Source organism: Pogona vitticeps, chromosome 7 (assembly GCF_051106095.1).
Source record: "Pogona vitticeps strain Pit_001003342236 chromosome 7, PviZW2.1, whole genome shotgun sequence".
In the NCBI taxonomy this organism is placed as follows: domain Eukaryota; kingdom Metazoa; phylum Chordata; class Lepidosauria; order Squamata; family Agamidae; genus Pogona; species Pogona vitticeps.
This window is the reverse complement of record NC_135789.1, coordinates 25,603,264-25,624,760: the sequence shown is the minus strand read 5'-3', so window position 1 is coordinate 25,624,760 and position 21,497 is coordinate 25,603,264. Positions and strand designations below refer to the sequence as shown.

Below are 21,497 nucleotides of genomic sequence, written 5' to 3'. Positions count from 1 at the left end.
GTTTTGCCTCCTGTTGAGTCCTCTTCTTCTCTGGCAATTCCCAAAAGGATATGAGTTGGGGGGGGGAGCTTCAACCCAGGAGGGGGGCAGGATTTCTGCAGAGCAGTTGAAAGGGGGCCAAGAAAACTATCCAGATATAACAACCGATTCCGGTTTGTGTTAACCCTTTCCAGAGTTTTCTAGATAGAGAATTTGACATTTCCTTCTTTTGGGACTGTGCAGCTTGCCCAAGGCCACCCTGGCTGGCTCCCCCCCCCCCCGGAGGCACCATGGGGGAATCAAACTGTCAACTTCTGGCTCCGCACTGCAGCCAGGTGCTAAATTCACTGAGCTACCCAAAGCTGGTTGATCAATTTAAGGGGGGGGGAGAAATCCAGTGAAGCCCAAATACAAGCAAAGACACACCAACCCCATGCTCCTCCCCCCCGTGGCACACTTACACACACACACACACACACACACACACACACACACACACACACACACACAGAGTATTCTGCTTTACAAAGCCGATGGCTAAGCCTGAAGGGAGACTCACCCAGTTTGCAAGCAGCCCCCGACCCCCTGCCCCAATGGGGACAAGTCGGGGCCCCATAGAAGAGAGAAACAGGGTTCAAGGCCATTTTGGCAGGGCCGTGATACCGAAACAAACAACAGCACCGGGCAGGCATGTGCAAAGATCTGCAATTCAGGAGGAGAACTCAAGTTATGCAAAAACAACACAGTTGATTCCCCCCCCCCAGCTTGACCACAGGGTGTACAAAGAAATCTAAGGGACTCAGGAAGCACCAGGTAAAGCGTCCGCCAGCTGTAGGACAGGGTGGCTAAAGAGGGTCCAGGGAGGCATCAACAAGGGTATATAGTTCGGACTGCAAGAAGGAAGGGCCTGGCAGGGTTCGATTCTGGCCAAAGCGGGAGCCCCACATCCAGCTGCAGTTCCTGGACACTAACTCCGACTTCTAAGAAAGGTACAGCCAACAACGGGATGCTAGCCAGAGCTTTGTCTGACAGAAGAAGAGGTTGCCATTCTGGCCCCTCCGTTACTGCGGGATGTGTGTGTGTTATGTTTACACAGAGGCTGAATGGCTACTGAGGAGACCGGCTGCCAGGAGGCATTTACTCATTTTCTCCATCAGCAGAGAGTGGGCCTGGAGGCTTCTGGGTTGGGGGAGGCAGCTTCGCCGTCTGGACACGGCACCCACATCTCTCAACCCCCCCTTCTTTAGAATTAACCGGTCACCCCCACCCACCCCCTTCTCTTTGTGGGTCTGGAGAGCCCCTGACTGCTCCACAGCGCTGTGGGAAGTTCCAGCCAGCCCCGAAAAGTTGCCAAAGGCTCCTTGTTATCTCTCCAGCTGGGGTGGAGTTGGGGGGCCAGGATCAGCTCCGGGGTTGAGCAGCTGCTTCTTTCCTTCCGGCTGGCCGGCCAGACTTTCAGATTCCTGTAACTTTGGTCCCTCCCTCCCAAGAGCGAGAAGCAGAAAGCAAGAGAAGTGAAAAAAAACGAGTGATGCTTTGTCAGAGGGAAATGTTCCAGCGGTGACTCAAAACCAAACTTTCCCTGCATGCCGGCCCAGTGAAAAACAGGCCAGCTGGCGGATTCATGAACGGTAATGATTTTTGCACTGCAGAGCCGGGACCCTCAGCATCCTCTAGGCGAGCCCCGGTCAAGGAGGCCCGGGGGGGAATTGAACTCCCCAACCTACGCATAGACAGCCAGAGACTCAACCTCTGAGCAGTCCTGCTGAACATCTCTCCCCCACAAGGCCGTTGCGAGACCCACAGCAGTGGGGAAGTCTCAGCGCTGGGTGGCCACAGGCTCCTTTCTTTCCACACCTACAACCCAAGTATGGGGGGGGGGGCTGGTTGTGACCAGCTTTGCCCATTTATTTCTAGACCACTGCCCCTCTGAATTGGACCCACAACCTTTCAAACGACCGCAGGCCATGCAGCCATTCAAAGACAACCACGGTGTCGCAAAAATGCCCTCTGGCAGGTCTGCTTTGCTTGAGAAAAGGGAGAGAAAGATATCGCTCAAACCACAATCGCAATTCTCTCCAACTTCCCCGCTGCCTTCATCTTCTACAGGATTTCGGCTCCAGACAATTGTTAGACACTTGTCCAGACAAATCTGGTTTTCATTTGTTGGGCCTATTAACATTAGATGACAACTTCGTAAATTCTGGGAAGACGACCAAAGCTCGAATACATATGATGTTATTCTTGCCAAATGCTTGAATATACATGATGCTGTTATGCTATTCTTTTCTGGTGCTGCTCTTTAACATTTACCCAACCGCCTCCTCCTTCGTTTATGCATATCTTAGTTCATTCAGGTGTCCTTTCTCAAAGTTCTGTATCCCATCCTATCACCCCCCCCCCTTTTCATGTTCTGTTTATTCTGACCTCATTGACCCATGCGGTCTCGTCTATTATGATCTTGGAACAAGTCATAGTCCTCCTACCTTCCAAAAAAATCCCCCAGCAGTAGTTTAGTTTTGGTAGACCGTATGCAATTCTAAATATTATTTCTCTACTAGCACAGAGACATTTAGACAGAGATTGTAGGCTCCACAACATTTCTATAATGTTTACTACCGTGGATGCAACAGCAAATTGCACTCTGTGCATGTTCAATAGCCCCTTGCCCTGCCCTTCCTGGCAGGGTCAAAAACCACCCCCCTTTCAACAAAGCCCACCTTGTCCTATTCTGTGCTGGGAGGAAAGCAGCCAAGGCTCCCGGCCAGGGAAGCCTCGGACCGGGGCAAAGTCAAGGCAGAGGGAGTAGCTATGGGAGGTCTCACCAAGCCGAGCCACCAGAGCAGGGAGGTCAGAAGCCACAGACCAGAAGTGAGTCAAACTCCAGGCTCAAGGAAGGTCCAAAAACAGGGTCTAGCAGTCCAGGGATCTGAAGGTGGGTTCCAGGCACCCAGGATGGGAGCTCAGGACCAGGAATGAACACAGACGGTCACCCCCGTGAGCCTCCAGGACTGCCTTCCTTATATCTATGCAACTGGAGCCCTCGGCTGGGACACAGCTGTAGGTGCTCGGCATGAGGGCGAAGAACTCAGCTGCAGGATTTGGCCCTTGTGTCTTCCTGGGGGGAAGAGGCTTCTCTCAAGGAGACCCCCTACTCCCAAGGAGGCTCTCTCTATACTATCCTGGAGAAACCAAAAGCGCGCCTGGGTTGTAACATTTCAGCTGTCCAATTTCCTTTCTACTTATTGATCGCTGAAACTCTTCCGTTCCCATTTGCTGTTAGTGCAAAAGGTTGGTTTTAAAGACACGTTGTTGGCTCAGTCAATGATGCCCAGATTTACGAAGCCCCATGTTATGGCCACTTGGCGACCTTCTTTCTTTGCAAGAAGGGTCTCCGATATTCTCTGGGGCGGCTTCTCTGCCCGCACAGATGGCAAGGGGGCAGGATCTGTGCCACCTCCACCCCCAGCTGGGAATTCAACACGGGCTCCGAGGGCCTCCAGCCAACAAGTCATCTGCAGCGGGAAAGACGCCGCCTCCCTCTGGACCACACATCATGAAAAATCATCACCAGGCGGTATGTAGTTTATTAACGTGCAGTTTTTTCTCCTTATGCTGAGGATTAATTGACTCTTCTAAAGAAAGGGGCAACGACGTGGGTTTGCGTAAGAACTTTCCCCCAAACCGTTCGAAGTGAAATGTGAGCTGTCTGTCTCCCTTCCACCCTCTGTTTTTCTAAGACTTTTAATCGGGCGCCTCGGATTACAAAGAAACAGTTATGACCCAATCGGAATTTCCCTCTCTGTCCCCCTTCTCAGTTAAGTCTGGCGCGCCGCCTGGCTGTTCCGTGACACACCGGATTGGGGAGACCGAAGAGGGCTTTATCGGTGGGGAGGTGAAGATTCCCTCCCTCTGATCCTCCTCCTTTTCCTTCTCCCCCCCCAACTAAGCCAGTTGTTCTGAACACTCCTCTCCTCCCCCCATAGGCATCACTTCCAGAAGGAAACTATGCAGAGTCATGCGTCTGATGGCCAAGGTGGGGAGCTAAGAAAGCTTTGGGGTCTTCACAGGGGAAGACCTCCCCAGGGCCCAGAAGGAGATGGGGTTCAGAGGGGCAGGCGGTTCCTAGAAAGGGGTCCTGCAGGGGCCGACAGGGTGTGCGTGCATGCCACCTGATGCCCTGCACACCAAGAACACTGGGAGTTGGGTACACCCAATGGTCAAGGAGAGGCCCTAAGACCTCCTGATGATTCACAGCCAAGGTATCTGACTGGTGGGGGGGTGTCGGGGAGAGCAGGAGTATGGTTTACAGTGGTGCCTCGCTAGACGATGATAATCCATTCCACTGAAATCGATGTTTAGCTAAATCATTGTCTAGCGAAAAGCATTTCCCCATTGGAATGCATTGAAACCTGTTTAATGCATCCCAATGGGGAAGAATCGTCGTTGTCTAGCGAAGATCGGCCATAGGAAAGCCGCTTTGCGAATCGCCAATCAGCTGTTTAAATCACTGTCTTGCGAAGCTTAGGTCCTGAAAACACCTGTTTTGCGAGCGCGGAGGGAGCTGTCAAAATCGTAGTCTAGCGAAAACCGGTTTGTGAAGCAGGGACCAAACACTGCCCAGCGAAATTCCCCCATAGGAATCACTGTTTTGCGAATTGATATAGCAATCGCAAAAAGGCAATGTCTAGCGAAAAAGCTGTCATGCGGGGTAACTGTTTAGCGAGGCACCACTGTATTTCTTTGGTTTTCTCCGCTGGCTGTAGCTGACCCTGGGGGTCATGAAGATATCGCCTGCTTGGGGTCACCCCTGACTTCCCACATGGGGGTTCTGCTCATGCATCCAGAGATGAAAGCAGAGTTTACATAGAGACCGCTGGTCGCTGGGCTTCCCTCCTCAAAGGGAGGGAAATGGGAAGCGGGCGAAGGAGGAAAGAGTGAAAGGACAAGATTGTCTCACATCCTTCCTCTTCCGATTTGTGCTGCAAATTCCTCTTTTCTCTCTTCTGAATCAAGAAGTTTCCAACACTAGATACCTCCAGTCAGCAGAAGGAAGAGCATGTGAGAACTGAGGTCACTCGCTCGGAGCACAACACGGGAATCCGGCCTGGGGCCCTCCGGGAGACTGAGGCCAACTATTTCAACTAACCGGATGCCAAGTTTAAGGGGCACCCCTGCTTTAGGCAACACACATCGGTTGAGTCAATGCACCCCCAGGGTCTGAGTGGGAGGCTTGGGCACAATCCCACCCTCTCCCTCCTCACAGCGAGCAGCTGCAGCCCCTTAGCTTGCCTTCCTCCTCTAAAACCAACCCACCCTTCTTCCCCTGAGGAGAACACCACCTGAGGAACAGAACCACCATGCCAGGGAGCAAGTCATCTGAAACAGGGTTAGTTAGTAAAAGGAAAGCGAAGCCTGAGTGTATTTTCCCCGTACCTAAAGCAGCAAAACCAGGGAGCTGGACAGGGGACAGACTGGATTTGTCTTCAGTGTGGAAGAGATTGCCACTCTCGAATTGGCCTCTTCAGCCACACTAGACGCTGTTCCAAGTCCTCCATACAGAGCACGACACCATAGTCTTTCAAGACTGAAGGATGCCTAACTAACAAGCGGATTGAGACTCTTAGGCATCCTTTTATCCTACTCCTCCCCTCTGAGTCAGAGGGAGACAGGTATTGGCTGCCGGGTGATGCTTTATGCACAGTGACAGCTCCAGGTGCTTCGTAAGGAAGACTTAACATTCTTTCTTTCTTTGGTCTCAGAACATGTTTCCAATGTGATTTTTTCTCTTCCTCCTTTGTCACAAGCTTGGCCGAGGTGGGCTCAGCCAGCAGGAGAGCTGCCCTGGGACCCCTTGGAGAAAGAACCCCCTTGCAGTCCTCCCCTGGCGTCCCAGAGAAGAGACCAGCGTTTCCCAGTTGCACGGCCACCAGCAGTGGAGAGCTGTCCACGGGGAGCGTCGTGCAGCAGCACCCCCGGGAGGCGGCTTTTCTGCCGTGGCCAAAGAGCTTCAGCTGCATCGCCAGGCCTTCGAAAGCCTCATCGCATTGCTGAGAATAACATTTTTCTGTTTTCTAGCGTGAGGCCATCAGGGTCTTCCCTGAGCCCCCTAAGTGGCTCTTCTGGCTTGGCGTAAGTGATGCAAAAATGGGGCAGTCCCTTGTTCTTTGCCTCAGGTGGCAAAACGCCTTGGGCATCCGGTCTCAGCCCCCTCCCCAACCCCGGCGTTCTTCTATGGATGGAGACGAGCCTGAGTGGAATCCAGTGGCTAAGAGTGGTGGTGGATCGGGACTCAAAAGAGGCTCGGGTTCAAATCCCTATTCATCTGCAAAACCTCAAGGAGTCCTCTGGGGGTCCGAAACACAGTTCCCGCCTGATAGGGCTGTTGTGCGAAAAGGACGTGGTTGAATCAAATAAGAAAAGGAATCCCTCTTTGGCCAAACTCTCTCTCTCTCTCTCTCTGCAGGGCCTCGCTTTCCTTTCCTGGGTGCCCCCCCCCGGCTTTTAGCCCACTCTCAGCTTCAGCTGACCCAGATCCTCGTCTGGGAATTAGAACCACAGAGGGTGGTGGCTGTTTATCTGTGTCACCCGTTGCATCAGCCTCTGCCAGAGCTGGAGAGGAACCTCTTGGGCAGAAGGGCTTCCTCGTGAGCAGGGCAGGACAGGATCCGGAGCCTGTGATGCTCCGGCTTCCTCCTCCGGCTTGACTCATTCTGTCCAGGTCCGGAAAGTTGCTCGGTCCCCCGCCTGGGGAAAATCCGTCCGGCCGTCGAGAAACAGCAAAGCCAGTTGTCAGCATTTAAAAACAGCTTCACCGACAGAGGACGGATTCATTTAAAGTTTGCAGACAGATTAAAAATTTCTGCTCCTGTTGCAACCCAAGTGGGGTTCCAAAGTGATCAACGGGTGGGCAAAATTTGGGGCGAAGTCCCCCCCTCCACTGGGACCACCAGCTGCCAGTGGCCAATCTTGCAGCCCCCCCCCCCAAGGATCCCCCAGGGTCATTCTCACGGCTGGGTCGGACTCCTTGAACCTGGCGTAGAGGGTGACATGATGGTCCACCACCACCAGGAAATGATGGGCAGCCTTTTTAGAGGATTTCGTTAATCGCTTTATCTAAGCTGAACGGTAGGTTTAGTAAATAGTGATGGAGTTTATCAGTAGCGGCGGGGGGGGGGGGCGGGGAACAACTCAACAAAGATCTTTGTGAAGCTTTTAAGTTGAACAATATGGTGCTGGAGGAGAGCGTAAATGGGTAGCGCCAGACCACCCAAGAAGCCTAACAAATGAGGTTTTGATCAAAGCAAGGCTGAACTTTCCCTAGAGGCAAAGCATGACTAACCTGAGGACTATCAGGCTTCAGACACATCACGAGAGGACAAGACACACTGGAAAAGGAAGGGGAAAAAGGGGGGAAGAGTAGACATGAGAGGGATTGACTCAATGAAGGAAGCCACAGCCTTGATTCTGCAGGAGCTGAGCAAGACGGTTAACCATCGGACCTCGTGGAGGTTACGAAATCACAGGGTGGCCAGAGGTCAGAGGCCATCTGACCACATAGGACAACCCTTCCACCCTTTCCGATCTACACTTCCGATGTCCAATCTCAGGTTTTCCTGAGCAGAAGGAAGAGGTGGCGTTCTTCACCCTGCCCTTAGACAAAGTGAGGTGAGGTTTCCGAGGCTGCTGTCCTACCCGGTTATGGATTTCCTGCACTTCCCCGGGGGTTAGACTAGATGACCCCCAGGGGTTCCGTCCACCTCTACAGTTCTAGGGCTTTGTTCACCCAGAGGAAAAGCCAGCCTGCATGGCACTCCCTGTCAGGTGGAAGCTTCTTCCACCACTCATGCGTTGAAAGAAGCAGAGACGCTTTCCCTTTTCCGTTTTTCCTCCACAGACTTTGGACTCACACTAGATCCCTAGGCTTGAAACGGATCCAAGCGGATCAAGCCAAAAATCCTTCTACTGTCCTGATTCAACTCACTGTTGACAAGCGTGACACGCAGATGCGCCTGGGGTGGTTTCTCCAGCAGCATGCCTGTGGCTTGGGCACTCCACCCAGCAGTAATGAAGTTTAAAAAAAAAATCTGCACATCTCGGAAAGGCCAACTTAATGATCCCCTTTTCTGAAAATGAGCTTTTCACTTTGTTTTCCTTTTAAAACGCAGAACCCTCCTCTCTTTCTTTTTTATTAAAACCGGCTCAAAGCACTGCACAAGGATGAGAGGTGGCCTCTGACTAAACTACCGCCAGGCAAGGAAGCCGTCGGGTGGAAGCGGGTCTTCAAAGGGAAGCAGGGCGCAGAGGGAGAAGTGGGGAGCCACAAGACAAGACAGGCAGCCAACGGGTTCTTGCAGAAGTACAGAGGAGACTTTGAGGGTTTTGCTTCTATCGTCCGGCGCAGCACCGTAAGATCTGCTTCGATTTGGTTCCCTGCGCAGAGCAAGGGGTTGGACTGGATGGCCTTAGAGGCCCCTTCCGATTTCATTCTTGTAGGATTCTAAGGAGACTCTTGAGCGTGGCGGCCTCAGGCCAAGCAGCGAGATGACAAGGCTGTGTCTCGATTGGGAGAGATTGCAGAGGACCTGTTTCAGAGACATCCTGATTTTTCTCTACTAGTGAAAAATTGCAGGCATAGCAGCTGCTGAAGGGATCCTGAGCAGACAAGTTAGTTCACCAACACAGGATGGCCGTGCAGCAGTCACGAGAGCAGCGAGATTCTTGAAAGGAGCGATGGCCTTTAAGCTAGACAGACAACCAGCAGAACCCTAAGCTTGTAGGGCTGCAGACGGGGCAACAGAGAGCCTAGGCTGCAAGTCCCGCAGTGGGTTAATTCCTTGGCACTGCAGAGTCACACAGAGAAAGGCTACGGCTGGAGAAGCTACTAAAAGACTTTGGAACGGAGGACGAGATGCCGATCCGGATGATGGAAGACAACCAGAAGTTGCCTTAGGCCGTCACAGAACAACGAGATCAATGCACGAACCGAACTCGCGGGCCTGAGGTACCGTTGGGTGCATGACCTGGCTCCAAAAGGGACAATCCGGACGCTCTACTGTCCCATTACAGAGAAGGCAGCCGATGTTCTGAGACAGCCTCCTCCAAGAGATTGCTTGGAGAACCTGCTAAGCAAGACGGGACTTGAGAGTTCTTGCATACGAGCTTGAGAAAAGGGTGTTGGGATAATAGCAATCTCGCATGCACTAACACTGGTTATTATCAGCAGGAGGGGGATTTATAGCTCAGCGTGCTTGTCGTCCTTTGCCACAAACGTGACTGGTAGAGATGTTCTGAAGGTATTTGAGGCATGCCCCCACCTTCTTCCTGTTTATTTGCTTGTTTCTATCACACAATCAGAAGGAAGAACCAAATTCTCCAAGAATTTGCTTCTGATAGCATCGGTTTGCGGAGATGTTATCACCCATCCCCTCTTTTGTCGGGTTGAAAGTATGGTTTTAAGGCTTTCCTTCCTCTGCGGTTAAAGCTGTCTTTCAACGTCAAAATCCCACAAAACCTTATACCCACAAATAGGGTTTCCTGGCATCCCTCCACCCTCCAGCTTGTTCCTCAGAAAACTGAACATCTCTCGAACGTGCTGAACTTGACATTCTGGAGAATTTGGGAGCCAGAGGGGGGCCACGGCAGACTGCCAGCCCAGTGCAAACCGACGTAGGTCCCAGGCAGGCAACTTCTGTGACTCAGCCTTTTCTCTGTGTCTCCTGTGGTTCAGAAGAAATTGTGAAAGGACGAGGATCAGGCCATGGCATTCCTGGGAAGACATCCTCCTCAGTTGGTTGGGAGGGCTGTAGACAGAGTGAGGCCCTTGCTTTAGCCGCTGCAGGGCATGTTCTCGGCGGAGAGACAGAGGAGAGCACTCGGAGTCATTTCTCACCTTCTGGCCTTCTAAGGACCTTCTCCACTATGGATGGATGAAAAGCTCTCTAGTTGCCTCTGGACTACAAACCCCAGCATTCTGCGCCACTGGTGCAGCTGACAAGGGCTGGGGGGGACCTGCAGCCCCCACTACGTTTGGATGGCCCCACATGGCCCACCTGTTTCAGTGTTTGGTAACACCTCTTCTCCCTGCCTCCAAATCTCCTTCGGACAACAATCCGTAGCGTCTCGTTGCTGGTCCTGGGGGGCCTTTCCCCCAAGTTCTGCCCAGTTTTCGGCAGAGATGCCCGTCTCAGGTAAACCAGCCAGGAAGCCTTTCACTGGACCCCCTGCCTGGGAGCCCCCACACCCCAGTTCCCCAGTCAGACTCTGCCTTCGGCCACCAAGGAGACCCTGCCTGCAGCGCCTTCTGGCCTGGCTGCCTTCCTGTGGGTCTCCCACCCCTTTCCTCCTCAGAAAAGATGGACCCAATCCATCTGCTCACAGGCAGCAACAAGGCACCAGGTGGGATCCTTCCCAGAAGACTTTCCTGCAGCCTCAACCCGGGGCTTCTTGAAAGCGAAGGCAAGCCAGATCCCGTACATGCATCTGGAACAAGTGAGATGGGCTCCCCTTCCAGAGCCTGGTGCCAAGAACCTTTTCCTGCCAGAACAGACTCATTGCCCTCGGCCCCAAGGTTCTGGCTGGAGACCATCATCTCCTCCTCCTCTTTCTCCTCCTCCTCCTCCTCTTCTCTCTCTCTCTCTCTCTTGGCTTTAAAATTGCTACAGCTCTCGGTGGATCAGGAGAGGTTGCAGAAATCACTTCCTCTCTGGAGGCCCTTTCCATTCACAGTTTTCTAGACTTAGCAGAAATTGGGCTGTGATGTCACTGAGCAGGCATCCGGGTCACTTCCAAGAAATCCCCGCCCTTCTTGATCAAGGCGCCCTCCGATATAAAGAGGGAGCGATGGGCCGATGCTCAGTGTGGAGCAAAGGAGAGCTTCTGAAAGATCACCCCCGGCTTGCTTCTGCTACCTCGCCAGAGATCCCCACCGCTGCCACCGCCTTCTCACCTTCAAGAGCCACCATGCATTCCTCCGTGGCTGTCGTGGCCGTCCTGCTGATCACCTCTCCTTTCATCCACTTCCAGGCTGAAGCCCATGCTGGTAAGCCACTTTCGCGTCCTCCTCAGACCTCCACGGCAAAGCCGGGCCCTGCTCCTCCAGCCGGTGGCTTCCGTCTTACAAAGACCAGAAGCCCTTCCTTCTACTCTAGATGGCACCTCCTCCAGGCATGCTTTTCACCACCTGAACACGTAGGACTGTTTTCAGGGGGGGCCATCAATAGCTGGGGTGGGGGCTTTGCCTTACCAGGGGACCACGTAGCCAGTGTGGCTGCACTTGCTGATCTCCAGCTGCCTCTACTGAACTGGGAGACGAGAAAGCAAGCCACTATCTGGATTCAAAATAGAGATTACCCTTAGCTTGTGTTTAGACGAGGTGCTCCTCCAAATGAGGAAAGGCGTCGTTTTATCACAAGATTTTCCTCACCTCTGTACCTTGCATTCCTACGAGCGTTGTTTTCCAGGTGGTCACTGGAAGGTAGATGCAGGCTTCATCTGCCAGGCTGACTCCCGAAGCAATCCTACTGATGGGGAGATGGGTCGGGGCAGAAAGGTTACCCCGTAAGAAGGCTCATTCTCCTGAATGACCAGTCTGACCCAGATCATATTGTTCAGGAACCCCCAGAGCTGGTCTGCCTCCGATATTTTCACTCCAAAAGTGAAATATAAAACTGTACACACGTAGAGAGCTCTGGAATTAATTTTTTTGAGGGACCACTTAGAGGAAGGGGTGTAGAAAGACACAAATCTGTGTGTCTGTGGCAGGGGATGAAGAAAGCTTGTCTCTATCCCCCATGGTACCCATCCAGTTACATCCCGGTAGGATTGCTTATATTCTGATCTGAGCTCAGGAAAAGTTACCTTTTAAGACCCTAACTCCCAGAATTCCCAAAGCCAGCTGCCCCTTCTGTCTGGGAGTCTGAGATCTACGGCACCCCACAGCTCTCCTTCCTTGCCCTGACCCGAGTCTCTCCGTCTGGGACTTCCAGGGCCACGATCCGCTCACATCCGCTCCTTTTTGCTGCCTCCTTCGCAGACCCCAGCCTCTGCTGCTTCACGTACGCAAAGAGACAAGTTCCTCGGAAACTCCTGGTCTCCTTCGAATATGCAAACTCCATGTGCCCAAAGCCGGCTATCATGTAAGTATTCAGCCATGAGTTTGAGGGAGCCCTTCACAGGGTCACGCCTCTCCTTCCTTTGTTACACCCCCTGGAAGCAAAGAAGAGGCACTCCTGACTAATTCCCCCCACTAAAAAAATCCCTTGTCTTTTCTGCAGATTTATTACAAAAGAAAACAGGCGGATCTGCGCCGATCCCCAGGCAGACTGGGCCAAGAGCTACATCGAATTTCTCCAGAATAAAAGAAACTGACAGCCTCGGCTCTACCTCCCCCCCTTCCCCCCCCCCAGAAGCCATAGAAAGGCCATCCACCCTTCGGATGGGGGGGGTCTGGCGAGGACGCTAATACTTGACCCCTCTTGTAACAGTTGCACAGTAATAACTTAAAATGTTTATTTCAAGTGTGTTTTGTTTGAAAGAATGCACCTTATTTATGTTTGTTATGTTTATTTTATAAACTTTTATTATTTTCCTCTTTGAAAAGGCGGCTGGCTGTTGACTGTGTTGCCAAGAGGACTCGCCGTGCGAATAAAGCTCAGGGCCAAAGGACTCGTGTACAGTGGTGCCTCGCTAGACGATGATAATCCGTTCCACTGAAATTGCTCTTTAGCGAAATCATTGTCTAGTGAAAAGCAAATCATCATCTAGCAAAAATCAGTTTGCGAAGCAGGGACCAAACATTGTCCAGCGAAATTCCCCCATAGGAATCACTGTTTTGCGAATTGCTATAGCGATTGCAAAAAGTCAATGTCTAGCGAAAAAATTGTCATGCGGGGTAACTGTCTAGCGAGGCACCACTGTGTATCTTGTTTTAGGGACGATTTTTAAATTTGCACTGCTTAACATTATTTGTGGTACCGTGATGTTTATTGCCAGCCGCCTCCTTGAGGAGTGTTTGTCACTAAGTATGCAAGTATCTGAAATAAATGAATAAATCAATAAATATCTGTGTCTCTCTGCACTTTTGGGAGACAGCTGGGTGGAGGAAAGGGGGAGACCCCCCCCCAGTAAGAAAGAAACATCAAGGTATACAATATCGAAAGGCAAGGAAGGTGTTTATTTAATAGGACCACATTGGTTAGATTTTTTTTCTTTAAACAGCTCAATATAAGATAAAATGTTTACCATTCCAAAAAGGTCTGGTTCAACTCCCCCTCCCTCCTCCCCCCACCGTAAACATCTGTCATAGCTGTACACCAACTTAAACTGGTGACCACAACACGACACCCACCTCCTCCTCCCAGCGCTCGGAGGAGGACCCCAAGACTCAAGAGACCACATACATACACGCACACACACAAACACACACACACGATCAACAACTCAGGAGAAAGCAGGACGGCTCAAACCTCACGGGACCAGCGGCTTGGCTTTCCGGCTCTCGGGAAGGGATAATTTCCTGAGCCTTGTGTAGGTTGGGTCTTAGGAAACCCAGCTGCAGCAGGAAAGAAATTGCAAGCTGCTGTCTTTGCTTTCTTGACTGCCTGATTTTTTTAAAATTATTTTTTTGCTTTTGCCCAGCCAGCACGTGGAAATTCAGGAGAGGCATCCCTTCCCTTCCACGCTAGGGGGAGAACGAGGTCTTTATACGAGAACGTCCCACGGCCCCCTCTTTCCAGGGTTGGGATCCTGCCTTATCAAACCCCCAAAGACAAGCCGACACACAACTGCCCGCCTGCTTCAGCTTTCTCTCTGATGGGGGGGGGCCAAAAATCAGACCCCAACCAGGGCAAATGGTAGAGATGGAGGAAACACCCCCCGCCTTCTGCCCCCAGTGACTGCTGATCACAAGGGAATAACACACACACACCGCCCTAACCTTACATCTGTACCCATCGGGTCCTTGTATGAGAATTTCCAACCGAGACATGAATTTATGCTTAAAAAAAAAAAGTAGGTTAAAACAAAAGCCAGCTTTTGACAGTCACAGGTGCTTTGAAGTTGAAGCTTCCTTGTGATGATTAAGGTCTGGCCGTCAGTAATGGCAGCTCCTTTTGCCAACCGGAGAAGAGCCTCCCATCCCGGGAAGACTCAGCCACATGGGAAGGGGAGTTGCCTGCCAGGAAACTCACCCAATGGATATGCGGTGATCTTCGGCTCCGGAGCTGCCTCATGTGGAGGTAGATGCACTCCACACATGCCCCAGAACCTCTTGGAACGAAGGAAGGAAGGCTCGTCGTTGTGGAGGTACATCACAGCTCCTTGAAAGATTCTGACCTGGAAAGCCGCCTCTTGAAAGCAGAAGATCTCAGGCTGAACGTCCCTCTTCACGCCCTCTCCAGCTGCTATGGGCCTCTGCGGTTCCCCTTTCGAGGTTCCTGCTTTGCTGAGGAATCACCAAACTCACCCACCTCCAAACACCTCCAGTTCCTATCACACACACAAACATCATGGCTTCGAAAGTTTCTCCCAAGTCTAACCTGGATCTTCTGTTGCTTTCTTGCTAAACCCACGGCCAGAGGTGCAGGGGTCAAGGTTCAAAGCCCCGCACGCATCCAAAGCGTACTCAAAAGCCATGGCCCATGGGGGGAATCCTGAATCCACAGCAAGAAACCCGTTCTAGCCACTTCCGGCACCTCCACCGGGTGCAAGGATCCTGTCTGGCTAATGGCCCTGAGCTGGGGGCCAAGCGGCCCCACAAATACTCAAGGTTGCACCAGGGTTCAAATGAACCCCATTCCCCCCACGGCAGGGGAAATCCACTCCGTAGCTGCGTGGGTTGTGGCTCGGCTTCCGGAGGCAAACGGCCGCCTGGAGAGGGATGGAGGGGGGGGGCAAATAATGCCTGAATCAAAGCATCTAAGTAGTCCCATGGAAAGTGTCTGGCTTGCACTCCCCGGCAAGGGCTGTCTGAACTGAACCACTCTGTTAGAGGGGAAGGGTAACTAGCAGAGCACGAGGGACAGCAGACTGGAGGGGGTGGAGGGGGGGACAGACAGCCCAGGTAGTTTGTGGGTCTGGGACACGGTGACCACCCCAGGGGCAGGTGACCCTGGAAGGCAGGTATTCCCCCCACCCCTCTCCTTGAAGCTTGCCAGAGACTCTGCAGCTAAACAGCCCGGTGTGGGCTGTGCCATGCCTGCGCGGACTAATCTGGCTCCTCCAATCACCTGGGAAAAGGCCACGGCTGGCTCACCCCCATGACACTTAATGGCCAAGGGGTTTTTGCTTCTTCTGGACTGCCGCTATGGGGTGGGAGACTGAATGTCAGGCAGGAGGCCAGGGTGGGGGACAGCGCCGGGTCACAAGGGCCACTGGTGGGGGGTGCTGAGCACCTGCCCAGCCAGAATGGAGACTAACCTCCCTAAGACTCTCGTTCTGCAGAGATGGGAAAAGCAGCATGAAAGGTATGAAAAAGCAGGACAGGCCACGGCAGGCCGCCCGGAGGGGTGCTGAGGACGGTCATCAGCAAACCCCTCCCTCCCAGATGGCTCTCCCACCCTCCAAAGCACAGACACCACTCCTCCCCCTTTGGTAAGCCACGAGCTTTCCTTGGAGATGAGGGTGTAACTGGGGGGAGGGGGGGAGAAACGGGATGTTCAACTGCAGCAAAATTCTGAATGGGATTTTGAGGGGGTCCCCTCCCCCCAAGTTTGACACTCACTTTCTTCCTCAGGCAAAGAGAGAGAGAGAGAGAGACCAGGAGGGTCCCCTGGTCTGCCTGCTTTCAAGCAAAGCTGTACCTAAGGGATGGGGAGTGGAAGGCAGACAATCAGGGCACGCACACACACACACACACTCATGGACTCGTCTTGTCTACTTACAACCCAGATTCAAGGCTAGACGGGGGGGGGGCAAGCACAGGAAGCACCCAGGCAAGGGGTGACTTCGACATGTACGACACACAATCTTTAGCGGCAGAGGGACAGAAACCTCCGGGGGGGGGTAGCCAGGAAAGAGGTGCACATGGATTTCTGGTGATATTTGGTTTTATCCAACAGATCCCCGCCTGTGGGTCTGCCTTGCGTTCCACAAAACAAGAGCAAAAACCACATCTGTGCAGCAGCAGAAGGAAGCAGGGCTGTCTTTTCGGAAACACAGAGAGAGAAACAGACAGACAGAGAGAGAGAGCTCATCCTTTTTCTCCCCCAACTTCCCCTCGTCATTCTTTGGCCTCTCCTGCCCTGTCTGGTACCAATCCGAGACCTACTCAGAGGAGGATGCAAACGGCCACCTGAGGCCCTTCTGCACTTTAAACCTCCTCCTTCCCAGCAGGCTCTCCCCCGCTCCCACCCCCTCTTTGGGACCAAGGCCCAGCTGCCCCAAAGCACGGCCCTTTTTTCTCGGGGAGTGGCTGGCGCGGCACCCTTTCGGTGGGACGAGTCAGGAGCTCCCCACCCCCTTTTTGCACATTTTCTAACAAAGTGAACATTGAAAGACAAGCTCGCTCGCTCGCTTGCTTGCCGGCCCCGTGCGTCACGACCGTGGTGGGTGCAAACGACTCACTCGGCTCGCGGAGCCGCAGAAGTGATTACAAACGAGAGGAACCGGCAGGCGTGTCCCCCCTGGGACAGACGCCACCAGAGCCCAGGCCCGTCCTGTCCACTCGGACGGGCCCAGAAGCTGCCCAAGAGCATCTCAATGGGTAGATGGCCCCACACGGCAAAGCGTGAGAGCCACCACACAGCCGCCTCCGCAGCCCCGCCATCCTCACACTCGTTATGGGACAGGTTCAAACTTAGGGATGCCCCCTCGGACCCACGCCAGCGGAGGCGGGTGCCGGTCATGGTCCCTCTCCGGCTCAGGCTGACTCTGGGCACGCTCCGGCTTGGGGGTCAAAGAGGGCGGGTCCGGCTGCTGGACGGACATCGTCCTCCGGAGATGGTTCCGCTTGCGCAGGAAATCCGGCTGGGAGTGGAGGCCGAAGCTGCCCTTCCGCAGGATCATGCGCGAATTGTTCTTCTTGGGTCGGGAGTGAAGGCTGGACTGCAAGGAGGCCAGGTGGGCAGCGTAGCCTTCGCTGAGGAACTGTCCGAAGGAAGGAAGGGTGGAAGGAGGGAGGGAAGGAAGTTAGAAAAAGAAACACAGGGAAAAGAGGGCTTCAGATCAGGACAATCTACCTTAGATCAGGTCCTGATCCTGCAACATTTGGTGGAAAACTATTCTAGCATATCTAAAGCATATCTTTATTTGGGGCATTTATAGATCTTAAATCTGCCTTTGACTCCATTTTGAGGGACAAAGGATGGCATAAACTAGAGTTCTCCACAGCAGATTGATGCTTACTATTGCTTATTTACAAGCTGCGCGAAAACACCTCCGTGAAAATGAGGTGCAATCTGGAAGGTCATCTGTCTGATAAAAGCCCCTACATAGAATGGAGTTAAACCAAGTTGCATACTGGTCCCACTGTCATTCAGTTTTTATATTAATTCAAGTCAGCCCACTTTCCACATATCCCGAAGCTAGCAGGCAGACACAACTCGATTCGAAAGAAAGCTTTATCTATCAAACTCAAAAGATTAACTGATTCCACATTGCTAACTTTCAAGCCAACTGATTATTTCTATTTCTACTTCTCTAGAGTCTCAGCTGTCCAGGGCAAGACAACGAGAGGAAAGAATAAGATGAGGACTAAAGTTGGGTCTTGTTGGTTTAACCGGCTTCAGCTGCAAACTCTTCTCCTTTTGCTCTTTCTTTAAATGCGACTCAACATTTTGCCTTTACATTTCCACGTTAAGGAGTGCACTGCTCTTCTCTATGGTTCTTGGGAATGCCCAAAGGATCCCAGGAACTGTACAGTATGATCAGGTACAGATTTTGTAAACAAGCCAGCTAAAGGTAGACAGAGAGAGCCTAGCCTGACCAGAGCTTCAGAGTTCATCTGACCCAGAGTTACCTGCCCTTCCTTCCTTCCTTCCTTCCTTCCTTCCTTCCTTCCTTCCTTCCTTCCTTCCTTCCTTCCTTCCTTCCTTCCTTCCTTCCTTCCTTCCTTCCTTCCTTCCTTCCTTCCTCCCTCCCTCCCTCCCTCCCTCCCTCCCTCCCTCCCTAGGCAGGCAGTCTGCTCCCTCCCGCCCTTGCCTCCCTGGTCCCCTTCAGCCCATCAGAGAGAAGGCTCTTACCTGGCACTGGCCCTGGTACTTCTTAGTCGGCCGGCCCACGATGTAGATCTGGGAGGGCGTGAGGCCCAGGACGTTGTAGACGGAGATGTCCTTCATGGAGCCATAGGCGGCGCAGATCTTGATGTGGCTCTTAGGAGGGGGAAGAAAGGAAGAAGGTGATCCCACAACATCAAGTCGGCGGAAGGGACCTATTGCCCCCTTGCCCTTCTCCTGGGTCCTCCAGGGCTTGAGCCTAAGCCTTGTGGAGGAGGGGGGGCTCCTGGGGCCTCCTCTAGGGAGAGGAGGCAAGGCCAGTGTCAAAAGAAGAGGACCAGACCAGATTGGCCCCCTACACAAAGCTCTGCCCTCAAGTGGGGATACAGCTCTCCAAATCAAAGCAAAGTGTGTTGTTGCTTATATCCCACCCCACAGTGCTTAAAGCACTCTCTGGATGGCTTACAAGTGAATTATGCAGGCTACACATTATGCCCCCCCCCCAGCGAGCTGGGTTCTTAATTTACCAACCTTGGAAGGATGGAAGGCTGAGTGAGCCTGGAGCTGGCTACCTGGGATTGAACCCTAACCCTGGGTCCTGAGCAGAGTTTTGGCTGCAGGACTGCAGTTTAGCCCCTGTGCCACGAGGCTCCTTTGGGCAAAGTGAGCCATCCATCCACCCATCCACAAAATATTTGTCCAATGCCTGGACAAGGGAGCCAAGGGGGCAGGAGCAGCCACCACTGCCACCGCCACCGCCTGACCTCCGCCCTACCTCTTGCACGAGATTTCGGAGGAAAATGGTTTTCTGCCGGAGGGGGTCGTGGACCAGCCCGTCGGAGAAGAAGATCATCCCTTGAGGGAAGTTGTGCTGGGAGAGCCAGGAGACCACCCGCTGCTTCTGCATATCGGGGCGCCCCGTGATGTAGAGGATGAGGTACCCCAGATCCTGCCAGTGCCTGCACAGGCGGGAGGGATAGAGAGAGAGAATGAGAGAGAAGAAGGTGTGGGGGGCTTAGAGTGATACAGGGGCTATAAAAGAGCCCCCCAAAAAAATAAATATTGGGGCAGTAGAAGCAGAAGGCTTAGGGTTGGGCTATAGATGTTCTCCTCCCTTCATGACATCAGCAAAGCCTTTGCAAAAACTCCCATTAGGTCGTGCCCATTCGCCGAAAGGTGGCACAGGGTCTATATCCCAGGGCAAGTGAAGAATGAGCCCCCCCAACCCTGCTTTGAAGGCTAAGAGGCGAGCCTCCTACTTCCCTGCCCACCGGCCCCTTCGCTTCGTGAGGAAGGAGGAAGAAGCCCCTCTGACCTGACCACGTCCACCGCTCCCGCTCGGACTTTGGGGTCGCTGCCCATAATGGAGACGCTCGCCGCAAAGGAGCCGTCGATGCTGAAGACCACACACTCCATCCCGCGGGGGAGGACGGTCAGGTAGCTGACGGCACTGCTCTGGTCTCCCCTGGGGGCCGAGAAGGAGCTTGGGGTCAGGGTAGAAGCCTGGCCCCACTGCAAAGCCCCAGGGGCTGATGGGACATCAGACTCGCCCTCCCCCCCATGTCATTCACCAACGTTCCCTTCCAGCCCCCCGCCCCCCAAAGATGGCTTCTAAATAGGCCTGAAGAGAACCAGGTTGTTCCAGGCAGCTTTTAATGGCAAGCAGATCCAACTTGATGACGCAGGGATTGTTCCTGGTTCAAATATTTCGTGGTATTTTAATTAACCCCCTTTTACTCTGTATTTACGTCTGATCCCGAGGTCGTCCGCCCGACCCACCAGATCCTCCCAGACCAAGCTCCTCTGGGAGGACCGAAAGTCTTCCGCTAGAGGTGTGGGTGATCACAGAACACACAGAGAGAGCAAAGGAGTTGAAAGCCGTTGTCTGAGCCAGTGGAGCCTACTGGCAACGCCCTGAGGGCTCATTTTATTGACTTAGCATGACTACACAGTATATTACGAACGAAACAGATAGGATAGTGGTTACCAAATCATTCACTAGGATGGGCTAAAATAACCTTTTGAGCTTATGCTCTACCTCTAAGAGAAACGGCAGAAGAAGGGGATACCCCACCATGTCCCAACTGGTTTTAACCCGCTGTTAAATCACCCAGAATAGTGCTTTAGCACTCAAATAAATAAATATTTTAAAAATGAATGAACGAATGAATAAACGAATGAATAAACAAATTTTTTAAAAATGAATAAACGAACAACAACATTTCTTTCTGGAAGGGACTCGGTGTCCGTCGTTCCCCAAATGACACTCTTTCAAAGGTGGGTCTCCATCCCAATCTCCCCCCCCCCGAATCCTCTCAGCCCTTCCAGGGGCTTTCTCCCCGACACCCCGGGCACCCAGCCTTACCTGACCACCATCTTAATAGGGTAGACGCCGACCAGCAGCCTCTTCTCCTTAGGGATGTTGTAGGAGATCCTGCCACTACTGTTGGTGATTTCCGTGTCAAAGTAGACCCACCGCCCCGAGGAAGGCTCCGTCAAGACAAAGATGTCGACCTGGAAGAGGGACCATGTTGGAAGCAAATGTCTCCTAGCCTTCTCTCCCTGGCTGAGTTCGGAAGCTGAAAAGAGCCACCGTCGCTGGTGCCCAAAGCCCCTGCGATCCGCCAAGGAGGGCCTCCCTTTGCCGACTCTCCGCCATCCCGGACCATCGCAGGGACAGAAAGGCTGCCGACCACCAGGGCCTGGAGGCAGAAGACGTTAAGGATGGCAGAAGCATCCGGGGCTCATAAGCTGCGCTGAGAGCCACACAAGGGCAGGAAAGAAGATATCTGGTCCAACGGCGGAAAGATGAGGGGGAGGGACAGCCCCTGCCGAGGGCGAAGAGCCGGGCAGCTCCGATAGGTACCAAGGGGCCTGCATCTCATGCCAGGCTTCGAGGGCAAAAAAATGTGCCAAGATCAGACCTTGGAAGGGAGTTCCCGGAGCCAGTAGCATCTTACCTTCTCCCCTGTTAAGGCCACCATGTCCAGCGGGCCGTACATGAAGCGGCCAACCAGGACCTGGGGCCCACCTTCGGCCGCAATGACGTCGTTCGACCGGTGGTTCGAAGTGACATTCTGGAAGGGGAGCGGACAGAGAGCATTGCTTTCCATGTGACGCAGGATCGACTTCTGAACAAGTGGAGTTATGAAAGCCAACCTCCTGCTTTGCGGAGGCAAAGCCTCCTGAGCTGCCCTCCTTCTTTCCGCTCCAGGCCAAGCAGGAGGGGCCCGGGCACCCCCCACACCAGGGAAATGTGTGTGTGTGTGTGTGTGTGTGTGGGTGGGTGTTCCATGGGGGAGGGGAGCACTCCATTTTTTTTTCCTGTAGGATTTTATTATTTTTCTCAAGGTGTTTGTATACTGC

General features: G+C 53.1%; 2 protein-coding genes across 2 annotated transcripts in view; one reads left to right on the top strand and one right to left on the bottom strand.

Moving 5' to 3' along the window:
• The first annotated feature begins 10,659 nt into the window (after positions 1-10,659).
• On the top strand, positions 10,660-13,039 carry LOC110083282 (C-C motif chemokine 3). Its single transcript, XM_020801631.3, has 3 exons — positions 10,660-11,020; positions 12,014-12,116; positions 12,255-13,039. Exons 1-3 carry the CDS (start codon positions 10,738-10,740, stop codon positions 12,346-12,348), a joined length of 480 nt encoding a protein of 159 aa, XP_020657290.3. The 5' UTR covers positions 10,660-10,737; the 3' UTR covers positions 12,349-13,039.
• A 93-nt stretch (positions 13,040-13,132) lies between these two features.
• Positions 13,133-21,497, bottom strand: part of PITPNM3 (PITPNM family member 3) — a 50,707-nt gene continuing 42,342 nt past the window's right edge. The window contains exons 15-20 of the mRNA XM_072978406.2: positions 21,092-21,208; positions 20,497-20,645; positions 19,447-19,596; positions 18,907-19,090; positions 18,159-18,287; positions 13,133-17,064 (exon numbers count right to left, since the gene is read on the bottom strand). Of these exons, the coding sequence (XP_072834507.2) occupies positions 16,756-17,064; positions 18,159-18,287; positions 18,907-19,090; positions 19,447-19,596; positions 20,497-20,645; positions 21,092-21,208 (1,038 nt within the window). The 3' untranslated portion in view covers positions 13,133-16,755. The remainder of the gene's footprint in view (positions 17,065-18,158; positions 18,288-18,906; positions 19,091-19,446; positions 19,597-20,496; positions 20,646-21,091; positions 21,209-21,497) is intronic.